Source organism: Brienomyrus brachyistius, chromosome 12 (assembly GCF_023856365.1).
Source record: "Brienomyrus brachyistius isolate T26 chromosome 12, BBRACH_0.4, whole genome shotgun sequence".
NCBI classification, from domain to species: Eukaryota; Metazoa; Chordata; class Actinopteri; order Osteoglossiformes; family Mormyridae; genus Brienomyrus; species Brienomyrus brachyistius.
In genome coordinates this window covers 20701886-20724350 of record NC_064544.1, presented here as the reverse complement: position 1 = coordinate 20724350, position 22465 = coordinate 20701886, and the positions used below count along the sequence as shown (strand labels likewise).

At 42.6% G+C, this 22465-nt stretch overlaps 1 protein-coding gene across 1 annotated transcript in view; it reads right to left on the bottom strand.

Annotated features, from left to right (window-relative positions):
• Positions 1–13069: 13069 nt before the first annotated feature.
• fgfrl1a (fibroblast growth factor receptor like 1a) overlaps positions 13070–22465 on the bottom strand; it is a 79539-nt gene continuing 70143 nt past the window's right edge. The window contains exons 4-7 of the mRNA XM_048971612.1: positions 18920–19006; positions 18211–18495; positions 15675–16028; positions 13070–15368 (exon numbers count right to left, since the gene is read on the bottom strand). Coding sequence (XP_048827569.1) covers positions 14953–15368; positions 15675–16028; positions 18211–18495; positions 18920–19006 — 1142 coding nt within the window. The 3' untranslated portion in view covers positions 13070–14952. The remainder of the gene's footprint in view (positions 15369–15674; positions 16029–18210; positions 18496–18919; positions 19007–22465) is intronic.

Below are 22465 nucleotides of genomic sequence, written 5' to 3'. Positions count from 1 at the left end.
AGACAATGGCTCATGATCAGCCAGTCAGTTCTGGTTCATTTCTGAATGTTATTGATTGAAACTTCATTGTGAAATGTAACCATCTTATAAATTTTTAGAAGAGTTTGTGCTCCACTGACGAGACGGTAGTATGTGTTTATAGTATACTGTCCTTGTGTCCATAACGCCCAGTGCTGTTTCCTGAATATAAATCTAAATATTTGAATGAGGGGATGGCATGGTGGTGCAGTGGTTAGCACTGTCGCCTCACGCTTGCTTGATGTGGGTTCAAATCCCTTTCAGGCTTCTTTTGTCTGTGAAGTTTGCATGTTCTCCCTGTCAGCCAGGACAGGCTCTGGACCCCTGTCAACCTTGAATAGGATAGATCTATAGATAGATAGATTTATATCTGAAAGAGAACCGCCAGTCATTCAAGGGAGGGGGATGGGGGGGGGAGGGGCTGGCTGTAAAACACTCAATTGACGATGTGTGTGTTGGCAGTGGGGTGTTGTGTGGCACAGCAGGTTTGAATGTGGGGTCCATGATCAGCTGCTTCAAACCCTATGCCGGGCTGAGAGGGCCCCCCCAACAGCCCCCTTATTTCCAATGACTGTAGGGACTGTCTCACCCTATTTCCTGAAATGTGTGTTCCTTTGGATAAAAGGATCCACTAAATAAGTACATGCAGTCCCCATTCTTATGAACAAGATCTCTTCCTTAAGTCTGTCTTTAAATCGAATTTGTGGGTAAGTTAGAATAATATTACAGTACATAATAATGATCATGATTATGCAGTGATAAGTAACTGCACACAGTTACACTGTATCTTGAGCCGACTAACTGCTGCCCATTTGTCGGATGTGTTTAACCTGGGAACCGCCTGTAAAAGCACATTACAGTCATGCTCCATGCTGTTTTCATCCTTAGCTAGACACTACGTGACACTAGGAGAATTATATTAAATGTTAGTTTTAATACGCATATGAATCATTTAGAAACGACAGCACACACTTCACAGAAAGACGACATACTCTGTCAGCACTTTGGATGGGCAGGTTTTCCAGCTCGACAAAACAGCAAGAATACAAGAATGACGATCGTTACCAAAGAAAAAGGAAAAAAAAAGAAGTGAATGCACCCATTGAGGCTATTAAGAAATAATTCCGTCGCATCGATTTTCCATAACTGCTTGTCCAGTGCAAAGTCATATTGATCATAGACATACCAGGTCAGGTAATGCGGCAGAGGACACAGTTTCATACACTGATAATTACACATTGAACTCGTGACTCTAGGGCTGTGTTTCTCAGCCCAGTCCTCAGGACCTGACGGCCCATGTTTTCGCTCCCCCCCCCCAGCTCCCGTGGACTGTCTGGGGGTCCTCAATGACTAGAGTTAGAAACACTGCCCTGCAGATGTGAGGTCATAGCATTATCTCTGAATACACTGGTTTCCTTCCACAGCCCTAAAATTTTATTTTTGCATTTGTCAGTGCATATTGTTCATAGCATGTGTCCCCTGCCAGTGAGTGATATCTCATCTCGGGTGTTAAACTCCAAGCTCTCCATACTAAATAAGGAGCTGGAAGATGGAGGGATGTCTGAATTATGGTTTATTTGACAGGGACAATAAACACCGTTACTTATCCCAGAATTATATACATGCTAAATGTCATCTGCCCTTCTAGAATATCTTAGGGACATTGTTTACTTCTATTACCCAACCAGAACCCAAAGTGTCAAGCATTTCATTTGTTATAACATATATGTCATGGTCTTAAAAAAACAAACTGTCACCCCACTAGGGCATCTGGCTCTGCAGCTTAGGTCTTGAACAGTTCTGGCAAACGCTTTGACATGTAGCAGGTCACCGTAGCTGAATAGCCAGCAGGCTACATAATACTCTGCACTCAAGATTTTAAATTATTCATATAAACAGAACAAAACAATACCAAAATAAACACTTGTGATAATATTGTTCCTCAGATTATAATTGTTTTTATTGCATCTCTAAATACACACATACGCACTCATACCCAGTAAAGTATCATTCAACTGTTTGTAATTTGTCCATTCTGTTATGGTATTACAAGATACCACGCTAACTAGCCACACTGAACTGTCTGAAATCACTCTGCTGTCTGGCCATTCCGGACCTCATGTGTTCTGTAGCCAATCAGAACTGTCATCATGTATTGTGCTGTATCATTACTTCACTAGAAACAATTTGTGTCATTTGGGGATTTAAAAAAAAAAGTAATCAGTTGTTAGTGCCTTTAATCTGTCAAAATATAGGAACCACAGACTAGATGCCACCAGCCGCAGTCATATAAAAAACAGCTGCTGGATAATTTAACTCCACCGCAGAGTTCTCAGAAGACAGATACAGGGGTCTGACTGACACTCTTCCTTTGCTGTGGGTCCTCGTGAGGCACAGCCCCCGTGTTAAAGCTGCCATTCTCAGTCCTGCCGGGACGTTCTCTACAGGGAAAAGGCGTGATGTGAAGCAAAAATATAGCTGACACGTCCCGAGAGGGGACAATGCCACGCAGGAAATAAATACAATGTGTAATGTATTAGTCAGAATGGAAGATCTCAATCAAGACCAAGTGAGTAACTGTGTATTCATTGTGGTAAAAAATTAAAAGAAAGATAACATTGACTTTCTTTTCCTTACATAGGAAATGCTTGTTTAAAGTTTAATCTGTGCATGAAAGTGAAAGTATATAACTAAGTACTTTCACTGCACTATAAAGAACTCATCACTCTTCCTTAGTCACAGCCCTTTATAATAAAATTAGCCGCCATTGAAGGCTCTGATGCAGGAACTACTTCATAGTCTTCATCAGATCCACCCATATCTATCCCAGATACTTTGAATTCAAAAAGCATTTTCTTTCTTTGTTATGTTATTCATTAGGTCATCTTGTGGAAATGTGGTAAATTAACCCAGAAAACTTATCGCTTAGTCATATTTATAAAACAGCAACAAATATGCTATGACCTTTTTCACTTTGCTACTTTCATATTACTAAAATAAGCTGTTGCAAATAATTTAAATGTCTTTTAATCCAAGGGCCAGTAGATCTGTTAACAAGGTTAAAAGATATATGAATGCAAATTCATGTCATTTTTCATATATTGCAAGCGTTCGCAATTCTTCTGTGTCGCTTTAAGAGCTGGTCTTAAGAGTAAGAGTTTACATGTCAGAATCCCTTGTCTCCTTTATCTTGTCAGTAAACAAAGAATTATGGAAACAAGCGTAGAAGACACGACTCGGGATTAGGAATGAAGAGAGAGCGAAACCGGCGTAATGTGGCGTATAACCGGATATCGTGACAGCAAAGCGAAGCCGTGCGGAGTGGCTCACGTCGCGGGATTTCGCTTCATTGTTTGCCGCTTTATGTATACATAATCCCAGGACTCCGCCCTGCTCTCAGATCAGGCCTAAACACCTAGTAATGGACAAGCACAGGCACAATCTCTTCAGAAGGCTTATCATTGATGTGGGTTCCGCAGCATCACTGAGGTCTTAGCTGGCATGTTAGTAAATGCTGGAACACATGGCCAGGCACAAGCAAACTATTCAAAGGCTGCCTTCCAGTAGGGCAGGTCCGCAGTGGGCTCTCATCTCAGAGCTCAAGCTCTGTCATATTCAGTGTTTTTCACGAGGTCTAAAGGTTTTAGGGTCCTTGTCGCAGTGTGTTTGACTGTTAATGTTAGCGCTCTCCTGAACTATAGGCAGTATTTGCATCTATTACATTTTCATGTGGTCTACATTAAAAATGTAAATAGGACCATCTTAAGAAGGTTAAAATAAGACAAGCAGTGGATATAAAAAGTCAGTCCTGACTAAATAACGAGTGTTATTCAGCGGCAGATACATTTCTCACAAAATTAAAGAGAGAAAATCTCAAGTTCACGAAATATTATACATCCTCATTTTGTGCTTCAAATTTTTCGATCACATTATTACATTTTGATTTGGAAAAATGGAAGAGTGCTGCCAATAAACACATTTCATTTGTTATGTTTGATTTGAGTTATTTAAAAGGCCAGTGTCTCGCTAACCACAGCGAGGCTGATGACAGACATGGATTTTGTAAGGGGTGCAAGGTTGTAGAAGGCAATTTGTAAAGAGTGGAGCTGCCCGTTTTATAACTCTGTCACTTCTCCGACAGCCAAGCTGGATGTTAACTCAGCAGGCAATTTCCTACACATATGTGTGAGCAATGGAGAAATGGGTGGTGCAGGGTTTTTATTTTATTTTTATTGCTGGCTGTTTTATGTCGCTGAAACGCATACGGTTGACGGGCGAACGGCGTAAAAAAAAATAAAAAATTAGCGAGAGAAGCCATCTGGGCCAAGCACTTCAAAAGGGCTGCAGCAGAGGCCAGGGGTCAAAACCATCTACAAATTGCTGGCAGTCGTGCATTTCCTGCCCCCAAGGGGACAGGGTGAGACCAGCATGGACACAGTTCTCTGGTTTCGGGATGCGGCTGCAGAACTGCTCGCAAGTATAACAAGTCCTGGCTCTGCTCCGGATCCCTCCTGTAATGTAAAGCAGGTGCGTGCTAATGCTAATGCTAATGCTAATGCTAATGCTAATGCTATGAGCTTCTCCCTCAGAAAGAATGGCTAATGGAGCAACAACAGACTCCCCAATCAGTCAATCTAGGAGGAGCGACATTTCTTGTTACCGGGTTACCATATCATACTCTCTATTCTTAGATGACCTCCGTTTAGGCCCTTAAAATCAGTTTTATACAAACTGTTCAGCTTAATTTGATTATTTATAGGTTTTTTCCAATTCTGCATTAGGTTGGGTGATTCAGTAATGGCTGCCCTAATATTACTGAGGTAGAGTAATAGGGAATAGGGGGGTAGAAACAGAAGCCATAGATGGACGGAAGGGTAAGCTAACCTTCACTAGCAGACAGGTAAGCAGTTGTGTTGACCTGGTGTTTTCATGGCATTTCCACTGCTGGGGTTGTTGAAAATCAACTATACTTTTTCAGGCTTTGACTCTTCCCATGAACAAATTGACAAAGTAAACTAGTACCCATAGGGTGGTGCGAGGCACAGTAGGTTACAATGCTGTTGTCAACAGAAAATTGTTGGTTCAAATCCTAGGGTTGGCAGAATGACGGCACCATTGAGGCCTGAACAAGGCCCTTAAGCCCCATTTTCCCACCCAGGACTGTCTGTCCCTGCACTCTCGGGATAAATAGTGTCTGCTAAATGTAAAAATGGACACTCTCTCTCTTTCATCCTCTAGTGTTCAACTAAAAACCAGGAAGTTACGCACGATGCCAGGCCATGACGAGCTGCTGGACTGTCCTTCGGGCTCGCAGCGGTTTGTAGAAGCTGTTCCACGCGTCCCGCAGCCGAATGTGTTCAGAGAAACAGCAGCTGAGGCCGCAGAGTTTCAAGGTTCCTCCCCGACTTGAGCCCCTTCCTGGATCCCAAGCCTTCTTTCCCGTCGGTCCCGTCCCCTGCTAACACTCAGCAGTAATTAGCCCTGGCAGGACAGCTGCTGACCCTGAGCCTGAATGCCGGGCCGGAGCCATGGAAAACGGGAAGCCGCGGCATCGCCAGGAATCCTCACCATGTCACCTCGCTGCAGCTGTGCCACACAGCTTGCTCCAAAGGGCTTAGATCCACAGGATCATCATATATCTCTCAGCTAGTGAGACACAGAATGAAGGGGGACGGAGGGGGGCGTGGCTGAGGGTCCCAGGGTGTACTGATAGTATCAACATTAGACACATCAATGTACAGCAGTTTAGCTGTAGATGAAGCAATCCTATAGAAGATGCATTCCTTAGAGGTTATGTTTTAACCAGTTCATCATCAGCTACAATAAGCCCCTCCCACATCATATCCCAGCACAGCACTGGACAGGAGGTACGTTTTCACATGAACATACAGTTCAGATCATCTCCATTCACAGAACACATTCATAATTCTGTATTAGCAAATTACTGGATTGTGTAATTGTAATGGCTTTTATAATATTGTCACAAACATTCATTGTGTTCATACACATAAAAATTCCATTTGGTGTGATTTTCAACCTACTTATGAACCTGGACATATAAAAAAACAGTATAAAGATTAAAAAATTATCAGCCAAAAAATCTTGTCTGGAAACATTCAACCGCATAGGCCTTAGTTTCAGCTGTCTATTTTCTCACATAAGCAATGACTGTACTGCTTGCCCTACGATCCACTGTCACACAGTACTAAGGGATCCACTAATGAAGTAATAATTATATATCAGCTTAAATTCAATAAGTATATTGAGCTATTAGTTAAGTTCTCCCCAAACAAGCTTGATGGGCCGAATGACCTCCTCTCACTTGTAAACGTGAATTTCTAATGTTCTTATATAACAAAATGAAAAGTTCATTACTATTACTGTAATACTGCAGTCAGCCGCTCTGAATGTTGGGATAGTACAGAGGTCAGAAGTTCATAGCAGCAATTGTATGAGTAATTAAGTTTATGTCAGCTGTATATTTGCTGTTTTTCGGAATAAAGGGGTTACTATGATATTAGGTGGATATGGTATTGTCTCCTTAAAACACTGTCTCAGTAGAGACCTAAATGAAAGTAACAATTAAAAATCTAAATTAAGAATAACAGTTTTACACAGAACAACAGTCCAGGTATTGGTTGCCCTGATGATGTCACAATGCCCTGATGACATCACTATAGCCTGCATGTTGGAAGTCACCAAGGTCACAAATTCCAGACAGAGCGGGATCAGTGTCATACTGCAGATTTACCTGACACTTACTGCGGCAGATATTTAAGCTTTCTAAAGTGTATTTCGGGGAAGCAGTAAAACTGTAAAAACACAAAAAATGAAAAAATATGCTTTCATTCACCTACTCAGACTTGTGAACTCGGATAATAAAATACTGAGTAAATCAAGTTGCCGAAAACATTAAAATCACTGGTTAAACATAATAAGCAGTTTCTGAAGAGCACGTAGCATGAGCCCAAGTGGGTGGCTGGAGGAAGACGTCACATTTTTCCATATAGTAAAATTATAATACCAGCTAATCTTAGCTCATACTGCAGCGGGAAGCTGTAGTAATAAACCCCAGTAGTAATAAACCAATAACACACACATTAGGCAATTCAGGGTTTTCAGTTTAGGGGGGAGCAGGTAACTCTACGCACACAGAGATAGGGGATGGGATGGAGCCCACAGAAGCAGTGATCTGAGGTTATAATGTTAGCCCCCTGATGATGTCATCACAATAAAAATATTTAACAGAACATTGTGGGGATGATGCAGTGATATAGTGGTTAGCACTGGTTCCTCGCACTTCTTGGACCAGGGTTTGAATCTCTGCTGTAGTTCTGTGTGTGGTCTTTGCATGTTCCTCCCAAGTTGTTAAGGGGTTTGATCTTGCTGATCTGGAATCCGCCTGCAGTCCCAAAACATGCTAAGGGGAGTTGGAGTTACTGAATTGCTCATAGACGTGAGTAAATGGTGCGTGATTGTGCCCTGTGATGGATTGGCACCCCATCCTGGATTGTTCCCTGCCTTGTATAATATTCTCTGGGAAAATGGCACTGACAACAGGGTCTAGTGTAACACTATGAGTGAAGCTTTTTAGTAATACATTTTCCCTACTGCCCAGCCATCCTGCCCACCAGCAGTCTATGGAAACCCCACCAGCACAGAACAGCCATTCTTGTGTGCTACATTTCCACAAGCACCGGAAAGATAAGGAAATAATTTTATGCAAGCAATTAGACAACATCCACTATTCACCTGCCAGAATGCTTCTCAGAAAACTGTAGCCCTATGGTGATAGGGTAGCTATAGTCTTTTACACAAAAGCCCATAATATATGCTGAAGAGGTTTAAAGTAAAGAGTTCTTACCTCATACATGATCTATCTTGTACATGAATCCAGGGGTGTCTGAGTGGCATGGATATCTGGGCAGATTCAGGGGGTCCAGCACAGGGGCCCTTAAACACATACAACCCCCTTTCCAAAAAAGTCCAAAAACAGAAATAGAATGCGGTGATTTTCAAACCATATAAACCCATATTTATTTGAAAAAAGACGACATATAAAATATTGAAACTGAGAAAGACTGCATGAGCTAAAAGGGCAATTATTTAAGAATAATGCTCCTCAATATAATATTGTGAAAAATTTGGGAATTTCATCATCTACAGTACATAATATGACTAAGAGATTCACAGAGAAACCTCTACGCGAGGGACGAGGCCAAGAAGCAGTGTTGGATAACAGTGATCTTCAGGTCCTAGTCAGCACTGCATTAACAACATGCATGATACTGTAATGGAAATCACTGTATGGACTCAGTCACTGCATCCAGAAATGCAGGAAGAAACTTTACCATGAGAAGAAGAAACCACATCTGAACATGATCCAGAAACACTGCCAACTTCTCTGGGCCATTTAGAATGGGTTGAGGGACCATGGAAAACTGTCCTGTGGTCTAAAAAATCTACACTTGGACGCCACGTCCACTAGGGTAAAGAGTAGAGGGACCACCTGGCTTGTTATCAGTGGACAGTTCCAAAGCCAGCATCCATGATGGTGTGGGGGTGCATTAATGCCCGTGGCTTGGGTAGCTTGCACACCTGGGAAGGCACCATTAATGCTGAACGATATATGCAGGTTTTGGAGCAACATATGCTGCCATCCAGAAAAGGTCTTTTCAGAGAAGGTAATGCATTCTGTGCATATTACACCAGCATGGCTCTGTAGTAGCAGAGTCCAAGTGCTAGACTGCAGTCCAGACCAGTCACCCACTGAAAACATTTGGTGCATCATGAAACGAAAAATACGACAAAGGCTCCTGTCCCAATTTCTTTGAAACGTGTTGTTGGCATCAAATTGAAATTGAGTAGATATTTGTCATAAAACAATAAACTTTCCATGGACAATATTTTCATACTTTATTCTCTTTTATTTGTAGATCATTCAGAGTAAACTAAAGGAAAAACTTCCGCACCTTTGTAATCTAGTGATAAAGAAGATGGGGCCTTTGGACACTAATCTGATGGTTTCTCCATTTCTGACTGGTATGCAGACGCTCTTCTCATAAGGGTTTGTTTTGGTTGTCCTATGTCCTCCATCTATGCTTGTTTTTTTTTACATTTATTTTTCTGCAAGACAGACTTCTTTGATATACACATTGTATGTAAGCTCACACCCAACTTAGCCTTAGCCTTAAACATCCCTGTTGTTTTTCATCAGATCTTTCCATCTCAGATAGCTATCAACATTGCCAAACGGACCCCCTTCCCTTCTGATAAGCTGATATGGGTGTGCGTTATCTCCGGAGCCTTGCTGTTACGCAACACACTGTCTCTTTGAAATCAGCGAAATGCAGGAGAGTGGAGGTCTACCTGTATTGCCTGACATGTACAGGAAATCAGAGTGACAAAAAAATGTTTTCAAGGTCTCTGTATGTTGGAGACCTTACAACACCAGGTTTGAAACCTAATTCCATGTAATGTCTTATGGTCGACACAAGAAATATCATCCTGTTTTTTGTAATGTCCCATATGAAACTTCAAACAGCATGCATGGTCACACATGCACTGTGTTTGTCTTCCATCTATACTTGAAGATGTTTAAACGGACTGTGGAGGAGATATCTGGAGAAGATATGAGGAAAGTCCAGTTTTATTTCTGAATCTTCAAAAGTGTAATGTGCTTGATCTTTATTTGCTCCAGTAAAAACCAGTCAGTCCTGTAAACGGTTAAAAAAAATGCCAATCTGTTTGTGATCATCATATGGTCATGAAAAGGCTGAATGTTAATGCTCTAGCCTTTGAAAGTAATAAACATTATTCATTTTAAGAGAGAGGATACTCCGGACAAATTACTGATGATACTTGGAAATTAGAGCAGATCCACCTGAAAGATGAGAAACATCCTCAGGCTGAGTGTGGAAATGCTATCGGAGCATTTCAAAGAGCAAATGGCAGTAATTGTGGAAACAGGCCGACGTAAAACAGCCAGATGTTAGCGGGGGTGAGGGGGCATGTTACTGGTGAAGCAATTACTGCATAAAACAAAAGGAGCAAGTGGGTATATTTAAATGTTTAAATAATACACAAAATATACATTTACCGCTTATTTTTAGGTAATGTGTTTTTTTACTCTATAAATTATTTTTACATTGAATTACAGAGTGCATCCTGACACCAGAGCATGAAGTTACAGGGATCAGGCTGGACAAGCGATCTGCCCTCTCACCATTTATCAGCAGCTGCACAGAAAGGCAGGACGCCGGCCCAGTTGGGTCATCAACAGGTCCCCCTTGTTTTTGCAGCCGTTTCTTTCAGCAACCTCAATTTCCAGTGCCGTGGTTCTGAGCACAACTGCAGGCAGATCCGCAGTGTCCACGTCTGAACTGTACTTGCCTAGATTCCAGTCTCTGTTCAAATAGGCCTCATATGTTAGTCTGCAGCTTTCCCATCTGCGCAAAATGATGTTAAAAGTGTACTGTTTTCCATGGTCCAGTGATTCAGTCTTATCATATTCAGGAATTTTGTGCAGTGGTATCCAGTGGCCTTCGGCGGACAAGGAAGCTACAGTATTTTACAATTTTCCCTGTGATCATTCAATGGTTTTAATATGAATACGAATCTGCAGTTCTTGGGTAACACGCACATTCCGTCTTTTATCGGTTTCAGAAGCAGAAGTGTGTATATTCATGATCACGCATATTTATTATTGTTTTCTGTATTAATGTATGTGCATTCACATCTGAATCTGAACCATTATTAAAACTCTGCTGCTTGTTTGATCTCAGTTGACTTTCATCATTCTCTAAGACTACATACAAATAAAATGTTTTTTCTGAGTAATACAGATGTAATGTTTTTAATGTAGTAAAATGTTTTTGATTAGCTTTTTTACTGGGTCTTGGTAAAGTTTCTGAATTCCAGCTGGACAGCTCAAGCTGGTGGTATAAAGGAGAAGTGCTGTCATTGTGATCTTTGCCTTAAACATACCGTATAGCAATGCACATGTGTGTGTACTCTTATTATTCTTTGAAATTATTCTTGCAAATTACTCTGAAATGGTCCTAGATTTGCAACAATAGCTTTGACTGAAATGTAGAAATATACAAAAGCATACCTCCATTGTACAATTATTGTTATCCATCCTTTTTCTGTATTTGCGTGTCAGGGGGGTCCGGAGCCGATCCCAGAAGCTACAGGCGCAATGCAGGGAACAATGCAGGATGGCGTGCCAACCTGTCACAGGGCACATTCACACACCATTCACATCTATGGGCAATTTGGTAACTCCAATTAGCCACAGCGTGTTTTTGGACTGTGAGGGGAGAGTAAAGTACCTGGATGAAACCCCACGACGACACGAGGAGAACATGCTAACCACACACACATGGAGCCATGGCAGAGACACCGAACACTGGCCCCACAGGTGTGAGGCAGCAGTGCTAACCACTGCGCCACCAAGCTGCCCCTTATTGCTATTATTACTGTTAATAATATGAAGGCTCCAAAAACTCCATGGGAAATATTCATTCTGTTGGCATATTTTAAAAGTTCACCCACAGCAGTCTGTCTGCTGTTACTGCCACAATAATAAACTTATACTGAAACAGCTATTCTCTGTTATTTCAATTAATTTTAACCACACAGAATGTGGGCGAAATATACTCTTACTGGAAATATTGTTTATTACGGGATTTGTGTGTGTGTGTGTGCGTGTGTGTGTGTGTGTGCGAGCGGGTATGCCTATCCTTTTGGGGACACAATGTCCCTATAAGTATAACGTGATAAATATCCGTTTTTTCCCCTTATGAGCACCGGTTCAGTGACTATGTAAATCAGTGACTGCTATGAAAAAACAAAAAAAAAAAACAAAAACTCTTGTATTTTGTTTGGTTACTTATGGTCATGGTTAGGGCAGGGTGGGGGTTACGGTTGTCATAGTTAGCATTAGCATTTTTTTCATAGAAGTGAATGAGCGGTCCCCATAAGGATAGGTATACCCTACATGTGCGTGTGTGTGTGTGTGTTAATTCGGTGCATTTATATTTGCGTTCTGGCCGTTTGTGGTCACTTGTCTGGCACCATCCATATTTATTTCTCCCTAAAACTCGCATACATTTCTATAGTTTATTTTTCATTTCGACTGCTCAGGATGCTACTGTCTCACTGATTAAAACTGCAATCCTGTACAAATCAGTGTTGATAGTTAGCATGGTTGTGTAGCTACACTTGCATGGTTATGATTCACCCACATCTGCTGTTGTCTGTTTATCTCTGTTATGTTCCTTGCCGTTGTCAGATACACGTAGGCATGCCTGGAGACGTGCTGGTCTCTGTGCTTGGTCCTCCGTTTTGGCCTTTGCAGGACAGGTCAGAAACGGATCAAAAGTTACTCGCGTCTTGATCTCTGCTGTCCGTGTCCAAATGTAATGGGTGATACGTGCTTGATTTATGAGAAGACTGTGGAATGTATGAGACCCCGGATGGCATCCGAATAGTCATAACTCTGGCGGTCAGAACTTTCAAGGTCCCACCCTTCACAGAATGCAGAGGAACGTTCTGGATTACATTCAGAAGATTACTGAAATAGCCCTGCAGCTCAGTTCTCATGCATGCGGGTTAATCATGAAGAACTTTTAGACCAGGCAAGCCAACTACAGCGGACCCCGTTCGGATTGGGATTTTTTAACCCAAGTAATTTTGTGTCATTTAACTTAATTTTTGCAATAACTTCATGATTCACGAGGGAACACAGGGAGTAATTCACCATGCATCCCACTGGAGAGCTGCTTGGTATAAAAAGCTATGGATGTATGCTCAGATCTCGTGTGTGAGGAACCTTTGTGCATGGAGGTCCTTTGTGCTTAGGGAAGTCTTCATGTGAGTAGAGTCCCCTGGGTCATAATATCCCTCCAGTTCAAATAAGGAACTTCTCCTACAATGGAACAGATCCTACGTGCAAATTCTCAACGCTGCCACATAGTATCACTCTTAAGTTAAGTTTTTTTCTTAAAGACATAGAGGAACACGGCATGACCAGGCAGGCAGGATTAGATGCCATGACACAAAACAGAATTTTCTGCTTTTAATAACTTTGATAAATTGATTAAAATGTCTCCCAATGAATAATTTTACAGTTACAATTCCAGCTTACAAAGAGGGCAAACTGTACAAGATTGTCAATACAAAGATTACTAATAACATTTTTTGTATTTTCAAACAGCACGTACAAATAACTCGATGACAACATACTTAGATACTACATAGCTTACATTAAACTATAAGAACAAAATGGCATCGATTGTTTATATTTTGGATCAAAATATGTATAGAAATGCCTGATCTGATGAAAAAAAATTATACATAATTTCTTGCTTAACAAAATAAATTAAATATACATGACTTCTGTTTAAAATCTATATAGAATTACTAAAGCTTTATATTTTGTGGTTAAATTTGACTCTAGTCCAAATAGGCGTTGTTAAGGTCCATTATTGCCTCAAGGATAGTAAGAGTTTATGGTAATTAAATAGTGTTATAGGCATTTTCTTAACTGTATAGTGAACCCAAGTGTGTTTTTTTAACTGGTGGATATTTGATTTGGCAGTCTACTCAGCGCTGATGCATGACTTCAGATGTAAACACAGGATGACCGATGTCTTTCGGTCTCTGTCCCTTTACACGTTTCACAGACAAACTATTCCCTCCCCCCCCCCCCCCCCCCCCCACAACCTGGCAACTCCAGGCATTTGGATGTCGGCAGGTCCCACCGCAACTTATCTAGCAAGCTGCACACGCTGCTTGTTCCCTAAGCCGACAAGAGGCGGGCAGAGAGGCGGCAGCCTGAGGCAGCAATAATGCAGTTTTCGGTTGGCAGCAATAGTGGTCAGGGAAACATACACATGTTCAAAAACACAAACAAAAAGACACGAGAACAAAAACTGTGAATAGTCAGGGACACCTGAGTACACAAGAGCTAAAGCTGCCCTTCTGTGGTATTTCTCACACCAGCCTGCCATCTCAGAAAGGCCAACAGGACAGGAGCAGTGGAGGACACTGAAAGGGAAGCAGTTCAAACCGAAATGAAGAAATGCTGCCCATATTCAGGAGCATGCCCCCCCACTCCCCAAACTGCTGCGCATGGCTTATTGAGACCACACTCCTACTTTGACAGTAAGTGGGTTTTGTGCAGTCAGGTGACATGAATATGAGCCTTTTTAATCCCTGCTCGCTTTCGTGAGGCACTATTCTGCATTTTTCATAGCATTCCATTTCCCGCTATTATTAAACAGCATTTTCAAGTTCCTCTAATGATGATTAGAACAGTAACCAGGTTCCAGAAAGCAACTCCTAAAGCGATCCCAGTAACAAAGTCCATTTCTGCTGTTTGAATTTATACCCAGAGAAGCCCTTTAAGTGCAGAATAAACATCACTTTTCAGCTGGTTTTCTTAATTCAGGTTAGTCCATAGGAAAACAGAAATGACTGGCCCATAATGCATCCGTTCTTCCTCTGTTACCAGTGAGCTCCAACTGTGTTTGTCGGACCGCGCCACAGCTTGAAGTCCGTGTCTGTTTTGTGCAGCCTTTCACCAAGATCACAGTACGAGCCCAAGAAAACTGGCATGAAACACAAAGCTGAAACCCAAAACAAGCAAAGGGAATCTCACAGAAGCAACATAACCATGCTGATTTCGTCCCAGCTAAGTTATCTTCTTTGATCTCCTGCAGAAGGAAGAGCTCATGAATTTGTTTGTTGCATTTGTGGATCCCACAAAGTCTGTCCCTTCACGTGATTTACCTCAGGATGTGAAAGGCATGGGCATGGCAGTGAGGAAGCTCCTCCGAAGTACCTCATTTTAGGACAGAGTTCTAGGGACACAGTGCAGAGAGGGTGGGTGTCCAGGCCAGATGGGGAGATGAAGCCAGAGCTTGGAGGCTAACACTGATAGTGAATGTGCTGATGCTGGTGCACCTTCCCGTCCACATGTGAGTGGGTGTGTGTATGGATGTCGGTGTAGATCTTTGGGTACATTTTAGGAGCCAGAGAAGTGCCCCCCTGGGTCAAGAGAAGCTGCTGTTGCTGAGCCAGATACTCGTCATAGCTGAGGGATCCCATGCAGTCCTTGTCAGCAACGGGGAGGCCGACCCTGTCCCGGGGTAGCTGGCGGTGGGGGGCCTGGCCAGAGGGAGCGGTCACAGCACCACCCGAGGAGCAGTGCTTCTTAGACTGGCAGAGCCACAACAAGATAGTCCCGAAGATGAAGACCACCCCCGCCGGTATCCCGATGATGACTGGCCAGGGCAGGCTGTGGGATGTCGGGATGGATACTGGGATTGTGGGAGGTTTGGGGTCTAGAAGAACAGAGGGGCAGAGCACGGGAGAAGTGTAAGGTTTAGCCTTGAGCCTTGAGGATAAAGGCATTTTTTTCATATTTCACCAAATGTCAAATCTTAAACAAAAACTATATTGAGGTTTTACAAAAAAAATTGTAAGAAAAAAATTGAAATTGAGGAAGACGAAGGAAATTATGTATTGAATGGGTTGGCCCATTGCCAGTTGCCTTGGGGCATATCAAACTCACTGTTTGCTATGGCACATGACCAGAACCCCTGACTGAGGCATGTGTGGGTGCAATGAGCGATGAGGGTCATCCCTACCTGGCAGAACTGTAAGGAAGGCACTGCGGAAGCTGTAGCCCATGGTGTTGGCGCCCAGACAGATGTACATGCCAGCGTTCTCCTCCTTGGCGCGGCTGATGAGCAGCTTGTTAAGGTAGGAGCCGTCTGGCCGCGACAACACTTCACCCATGGGCAGCACCACAAAGCGGTGGTCGCCCACCTCGATGGTGGAGTTGTACTTGCTTTCATCCCCCGGCTCCACTCGCTTCAGCCACTGGATGACGGGTTTGACGTCACTGCGAACTTTGCACTGAAATGATGTCGTCCCTCCGTAGTCCACCGTGGTGTTCAGCGGATGGGTGCCGGTCAAGATGGGCTTGGAGTTGGTACGTTCTACAATGGAGTCAAAAGGAAAATAACATCAGTAGCGGATACAAGAACGAAAAAGTGAGATAAATAGATCCAGTTATCACTACTTAGGTGCAAAAAGCAAACCGAGTGTGAATGCCTGTACTCATTTGAACAAACGAGTATGGCATTCAATAGTAATGAGAATAGCATCAGGAACTTGGTGATCACATGTCAGCCCACAATTGCATTATCATGCAGATATATCCAGTTATGTGTTCATGGAGTAACATTGCTTAGGAAACGGGTATAGATCCACATGACTGGTCATCTGCAGTAGTGCTGGGCGCTGTTCTGAAACTTCAGTTACATTAAAATCTATGAATAATCCCCCGAACACCAGCAGTGAATGAGCTACTTGTTGGTACCGTCCTTTCCCATCCAAACTGGTGTGTGAATGAATGTTGGTGTAGATCTCTAGATCTCAAAAATCTATTGAATTTGGTCCAATTACTAATTGGTGTCTATACAGTGGGACCCCCCCCCCATCCCCAGTTTCGGTAACCACCGTTTCAGTTATCCACGGTTTACCGCAGTCTGAAAAGAAAATGGACAAATTCCAGGAATAAACAGTTTATAAGTTTCAAACCACGTGCCAAGTGAGTACAGCCTGTTACATACTGAAACGCACCAGGGCGCCATCACAGGTTATGTACAGATACATAATACAATATTTTCCATTGTAAAATGTGTAATGACATGTTTTTTCATTGTTCCTTGACCCTTTGAGGGGTATAGAACACATTTTTATTGCTCCATCATCCCTTAATAAGTGATATTTTTTCATTGCTCTATCATCTCTTGAGAATGGCTACTTCAGTATTAGTTTAAATACTAAAACTCGTGGCCACAAGTGGAAATGAGCGGGAGAAACAATTTTGAGGAAGCACCTTTTTACACAGCGTGTACTTAGAGTATGGAATAGTCTACCTGTTAGTCTAGCACAAGCTAAAACCCTGGGTTCCTTTAAATCAGAGCTAGATAAGATTTTAACAACTCTGAGCTGTTAGTTAAGTTGTCCCCAAACGAGCTTAATGGGCTGAATGGCCTCCTCTCATTTGTAAATGTCTTATGTTCTAAATTACCCTAAAACATGAGAATGCCTTTCATTCGATGCAATGTACTTTATTACTACTGTATTTAATGTTGGTAATGTCTGATGGTGTGTAATTTATCTAATACACTTTTCTATATGTATGTAAGAGGTCCATGAATTGTTCACTGTCATCAGTGCTCTCAGCCATCCACAGTAGAACTTGGAAGGTATCACCCAGAGAGAGTACTGTGCATGTATGAAGGGAATGCAGTCCTCACCAGAAGAGGTGGTGGAAGGATAATATGCATGAAAGAATGTATTGTTTTATGTGTTTTTATGTACGACTATAAAGGTGTGTGAATGGATTAATGGAACAGTACATGCATTTCAATGTATGAATGTTAACATCTCCATTTGTAATGAATGAGTGCGTAAACATGGGTAGCGTCCTTTCATGTCTGGTTTAGATTGAGCATAAAATGTCACATCTAAGACAAGGGTGATGTTCGATTCACTTCCCTGTCTCTGCTTCTGGATTTAGTATCAACATGTGTTGCCGAGGCCACCACACAGCTGCACTGTAACCAGCAGCAGATGGTCAGCAGGATGGATGAAGATTTCTCCTCAGAACACAGGCCAATTCCCCCACATCTCCCAAACCACCCAACCTCCATAATATGCTCCTCATTCCAATGACTAATTCACTTTGCTCACTGCCACACACGCCGAACGCCTTTGAGAACATGGACATCCCTTTAGCTGCCCTAAATTAATCCCGACATGCTCTGTGACTTGACTCCATTTCCACTGACAGTTTGTGGAAGGATCCGAAACACTGCTGTCCACAGTGATCTCCAACTAAATCTTTTTGAGCAGATCTTCCAAAAATGACACCATGTTGATATTACATCATGTTGCAAAGTCAATAAAAATCTACTAGGTGCTAGGGGGACATTTAGCTTTGAATAGATTTTTTATGTCATTTCACGAAATGCCACGATTTTTGCGAAGATACGATTTTTGGTTGGGTTTACATTCAGCAAGAGGAGAGGAGTCTCCTCTCCATTTTTGTCTGCGTAGGAGATAGGAGATACGATGTTTATAGGCTGATAAAACAGAACTGTTACTTACGGATCACTTCGACTTTGTAGGTTGCGTTGATCTCGCCGGCCCTGTTGTAGACGCGACAGGTGTACTTCCCGCTGTGTTCCGGTGTCAGGTTCTTCAGGCTCAAGGTCCACTTCTTCTTGCGACCCTCACCCACCTCCTGCGGAGACAGTGGCTTGCTGTCCTTCAGCCAGGTGATGTCAGGCCGCGGGTTTCCACTGGCGGCGCACTTGAGGCGGATGGAGCTGCCCACAGGCCGGGCGATCACCCGCTTACGCATCTTGGCAGGTTGGGTGAACCGAGGCCTCACTATTGTACAACAGAGTAATTAGGAGGGGTAACTTAATATGACACTTCCTGCCAAATTAAGCAGACTATATCAGTTGTACCAACTAACCTTGTACATTGTTACCAATGAATACCAATGAACACATTGAATTTCATTCGATGATTTGATGATTTGTGTTATTTACATATAAAATATATGAAGAAGACTGAAAATCTGATAGTGATGACCACATCCGTTCCTTCATTGTCAAGGCCGAAACGATTCCATCGGGCGAGCTAATGTTCAGCCATATTCCTTGGCATTCATTGTGTTTTGTGAGGAATGGGATCTATTTCATTCTGTTTAGACTGCCGTTCTGCATGTCAAAGGAATGTTCCAAAGCATGTCTCATTCAGGGGTCTTAAAATAAATACTACAGGGTTTCAAGGTAGTATATTGACTCACCCAGTTTAGCTGAAAGGTCGTCGGTGGCATATTCTGTGTTAGCCCCATTGGGGGTCGCTGGTCCGTCCCTCCCAGAGCTGGAGTCATCTGCAGAGGAAGAGGGTCGGACAGTTAGTACCCTTGCTGGTTAGCAATAACCAGTGTACTCCACAGAGGGAGGCAAGCTTCAATCTAGACACCTGTTAGAAACAGCTTAAGAGTTAAACTCCACTATGAAAACAGGTACAGCCACTGGCCACTGAACCAAAAATGTCTACTAATGGTGACACAGTTTTTGCCAGCAAGCCACCAATATATATATCGACAAATTAAAAGAGAGCAGGATGATGAATTACTGCTGAGTACATAATCACTGCAAAATTAAACAAGTTGCAGATGCACGTTTCTGCAGTCACAGACGCTCGAGCGAACACTGAGTACGTAAAAATGAATGATTCTTAGGTTTCTTCCCTTTCTTAAACTTTGAGCATGAACGGATTGAAAGATGAACATGGATCTTGCTGACAGTCCGCTCCTTAATGCACAGAGAGCGTGTGCCTCGGCCCTGATGCTGAGCTCCGCGGCAAGTGTGCCAGCTCGCTGTCCAGTTTTCCTCAGGTTTCAATGTTGCGGCTGTTTGCTAGGCGGTCGGCAGTTTCACAGAGAACGGCACTTTGAAGTTGCCACCCGGGGGGAGGCGGGGTGAACTTCATGAATGCCAGTTCAAAATGAGGCGGCAGCCTCATTGAGCTTTATTACCACTAAGCTCAAAGCTCTCCATCTCATCGCAGTCATTCTGTTTTTCCTTCATTGGTCCTACTCTTACCCCCTGTGCACGATGCACTAAAACAATAGCTGCACCCCGAAATAAAAACAAAGGCCCAGCAGACAAGGGTGGTCAGATTTCCCAACAAAACAAGCTCCTGTAGCCGTCTTTATCAGAAGGAACATGAGCTGCCCACAGGCCATATTTCACGCATATACTACAGATCTGGAGAAGAAACTGAGTCAGTAAATCTGCTTGGCTCCCCCATGACAACACTATTTGTATAACCCCTACACTGGCTTTCTTTCACATCTCTGCGGTCTGCAAGCCTAGATCACAGCAAGAGTGCAACACTTTCCATTTGAAAATTGGAGTCCTGGGGTTTCTGTCTTATCTCCAAACAGCTCCTGATTTTCAGTACTTTAGATCTTAAATAAGACTGACTGGGAGCATGAACAGTGCTGACCGGCGAGAAGAGAATTAAATCCTCTGCCTGGTAATTAATAATTTGCTGGGATGGGTAACTTTTGAAGCTGGCTGTTCACACACTGTTGAGCCACAATTCCAACCAATACTACACAATTTAAACCACACCCAGCTACTTTGTTTATGTACTTGAACAAGGCATCTCTACAGGTTTACGACTTTGAGAAAGCTGCCTTCCAACAACTGGGTTCCAAACAAAGCCGCCGTCTTCCGTTGTATTAAATCATCTTTATCCTTCTGTGCATGTGTAGACTCTGGCAGTAAAATGTGAGAGTCAGCGTTACCCCGAGAAAAAAATCACTCAGCAGAGAAATGAGTGGGCGCCTCATGGTTAGACAATACAGTGCACTGGCCCTTGGGTCGGTTTACCGAATCCCGGCGTGTGGGAGCAGACGCAAAGGGCGGAGCTGGCTCCAGCACCACCTCGGCTGCCAGGTCTATCCTCCCTAAAGTTATGGGCCACCTTCCGAACTGAGACATTGTTAAATTAGGAATTAAATGAGCCCAAAGGTTGACAGGTTCATTGCCTGTGGAGCATATTTAGAGCCAACTCCACAAACATGTCTTTCAAATGTTTTTTGAATGAATATTCTCAAATGGGTATTAGGTTACATGTTGATATCTTGGATATTTCTCAGTTGCAAACCCACGGGGCATGTGGGGTGTTAAGCCGCCCAGCTAAGTCTTGGACAAAAGGGCGATTTATTTTTTCCATACATGGAGACTTTATTCTTCAAGTTGCTTTTTAAAACGTAACTAAGAGCTTGGATCAACCCTCAATGAACCCCTTTCCACCCAAACAACTCCCATCCAGCTTGTGAACATACTAAACCTTTAGTCAAACCACACTTTATTGCCCTCACTGTGACTAGAATTTCCAATAATTATTTTCTATAAAGGCATGAAACATATTTTAAATGAATTAATGAAATTGCAGTTGAACTCTGGTTCTGGATGAACACCTGCAAAATTTACTGGTCCCACTAAGCAATTTACCGTGACATAATTGACTCACCCATTATTTTTTAACTGCCCATGTCTTCTGCACCAAATACAAATTGTTTTGACACACAAATACTATAATATATGTATTTAAAAGACGTCACTTAAAATACTTCTACAAGTCTTAAATATATCATATGAAACCTCAGTAAATATACTATGTAGTTAACAGCTTTAACAAGTGAGGAAAAATTTGTGTGTTGACAGGGTAGGAGTCTTTGGTGAGACTCACTCACCAATTAGTAATTTGTTAGTCCACACCAAACCATAGCTATGTCCCATTTCAGGGCCTGTAGCCTTTCAAGGCTGCATTTAAGGACCAAATGTTTCAGAGCATTGCCACAAGGCTGTTCCGTTTCGAAGGCTCCATCAAATGCTGCCTAGAAATGCATCCTGCTTTTCCCAGACTGCCAAGGAAGGATCCACCCAATGGATCCTTCATGGCTCTATTTATCCCAAGATTCAATGTGTTGATTTTTAAAAGGATGCAATTTACAAAGGCTACATTGACCATGTCTTTATAATATAATATAGTATAATATATTAGGAAGGGGGCGGCATGGTGGTGCAGTGGTTAACACTGTTGCCTCACACCTTTGGGACCTGGGTTCGAGTCTCCGCCTGGGTCACATGTGTGTGGAGTTTGCATGTTCTCCCCATGTCGTTGTGGGGTTTTCTCCGGGTACTCCAGTTTCCCCCCACAGTCCAAAAATATGCTGAGGCTAATTGGACTTGCTAAATTGCCTATAGGTGTGCATGTGAGAGTGAATGGTGCGTGAGTGTGCCCTGCAATGGGCTGGCCACCCATCCTGGGTTGTTCCCTGCCTCATGTCCATAGCTTCCAGGATAGGCTCCACACCCCCACAACCCAGTAGGATAAATGGTTTGGAAAAAGGATGGATGGATGGATATTTCATGAAGGTATCTATAGTACATTATGGATATTAAGTATTAAAAATCAACACTATAATGCCCTACAACTGTCAATAGAAGATGTTGTAATGCTTTATTAACTGTTCATTATACTGACCATTATAATGCATTATGAATGCATTATAGATGAAAGCTTTAAGTAAAGTGTTACCAGTGGGATCTAGTCCTAGCATAAAACTCTGAAGGTAGAAGCTAAAATAGCATTAGCATGGAAGTGAAAATTTGCTGAGTTTTGTCCTGAGGAGGCAGCCAGGGCAGCGAGGCTCTGCCTGCAGCCTTCTGCACCAAACCAGGCCGTTCGATGCTCCCAGGACTACATGCTAGTATCACATAAATAAACATGGTGGCCATCAATCCCGTAACATGACACCCCAGAGAAG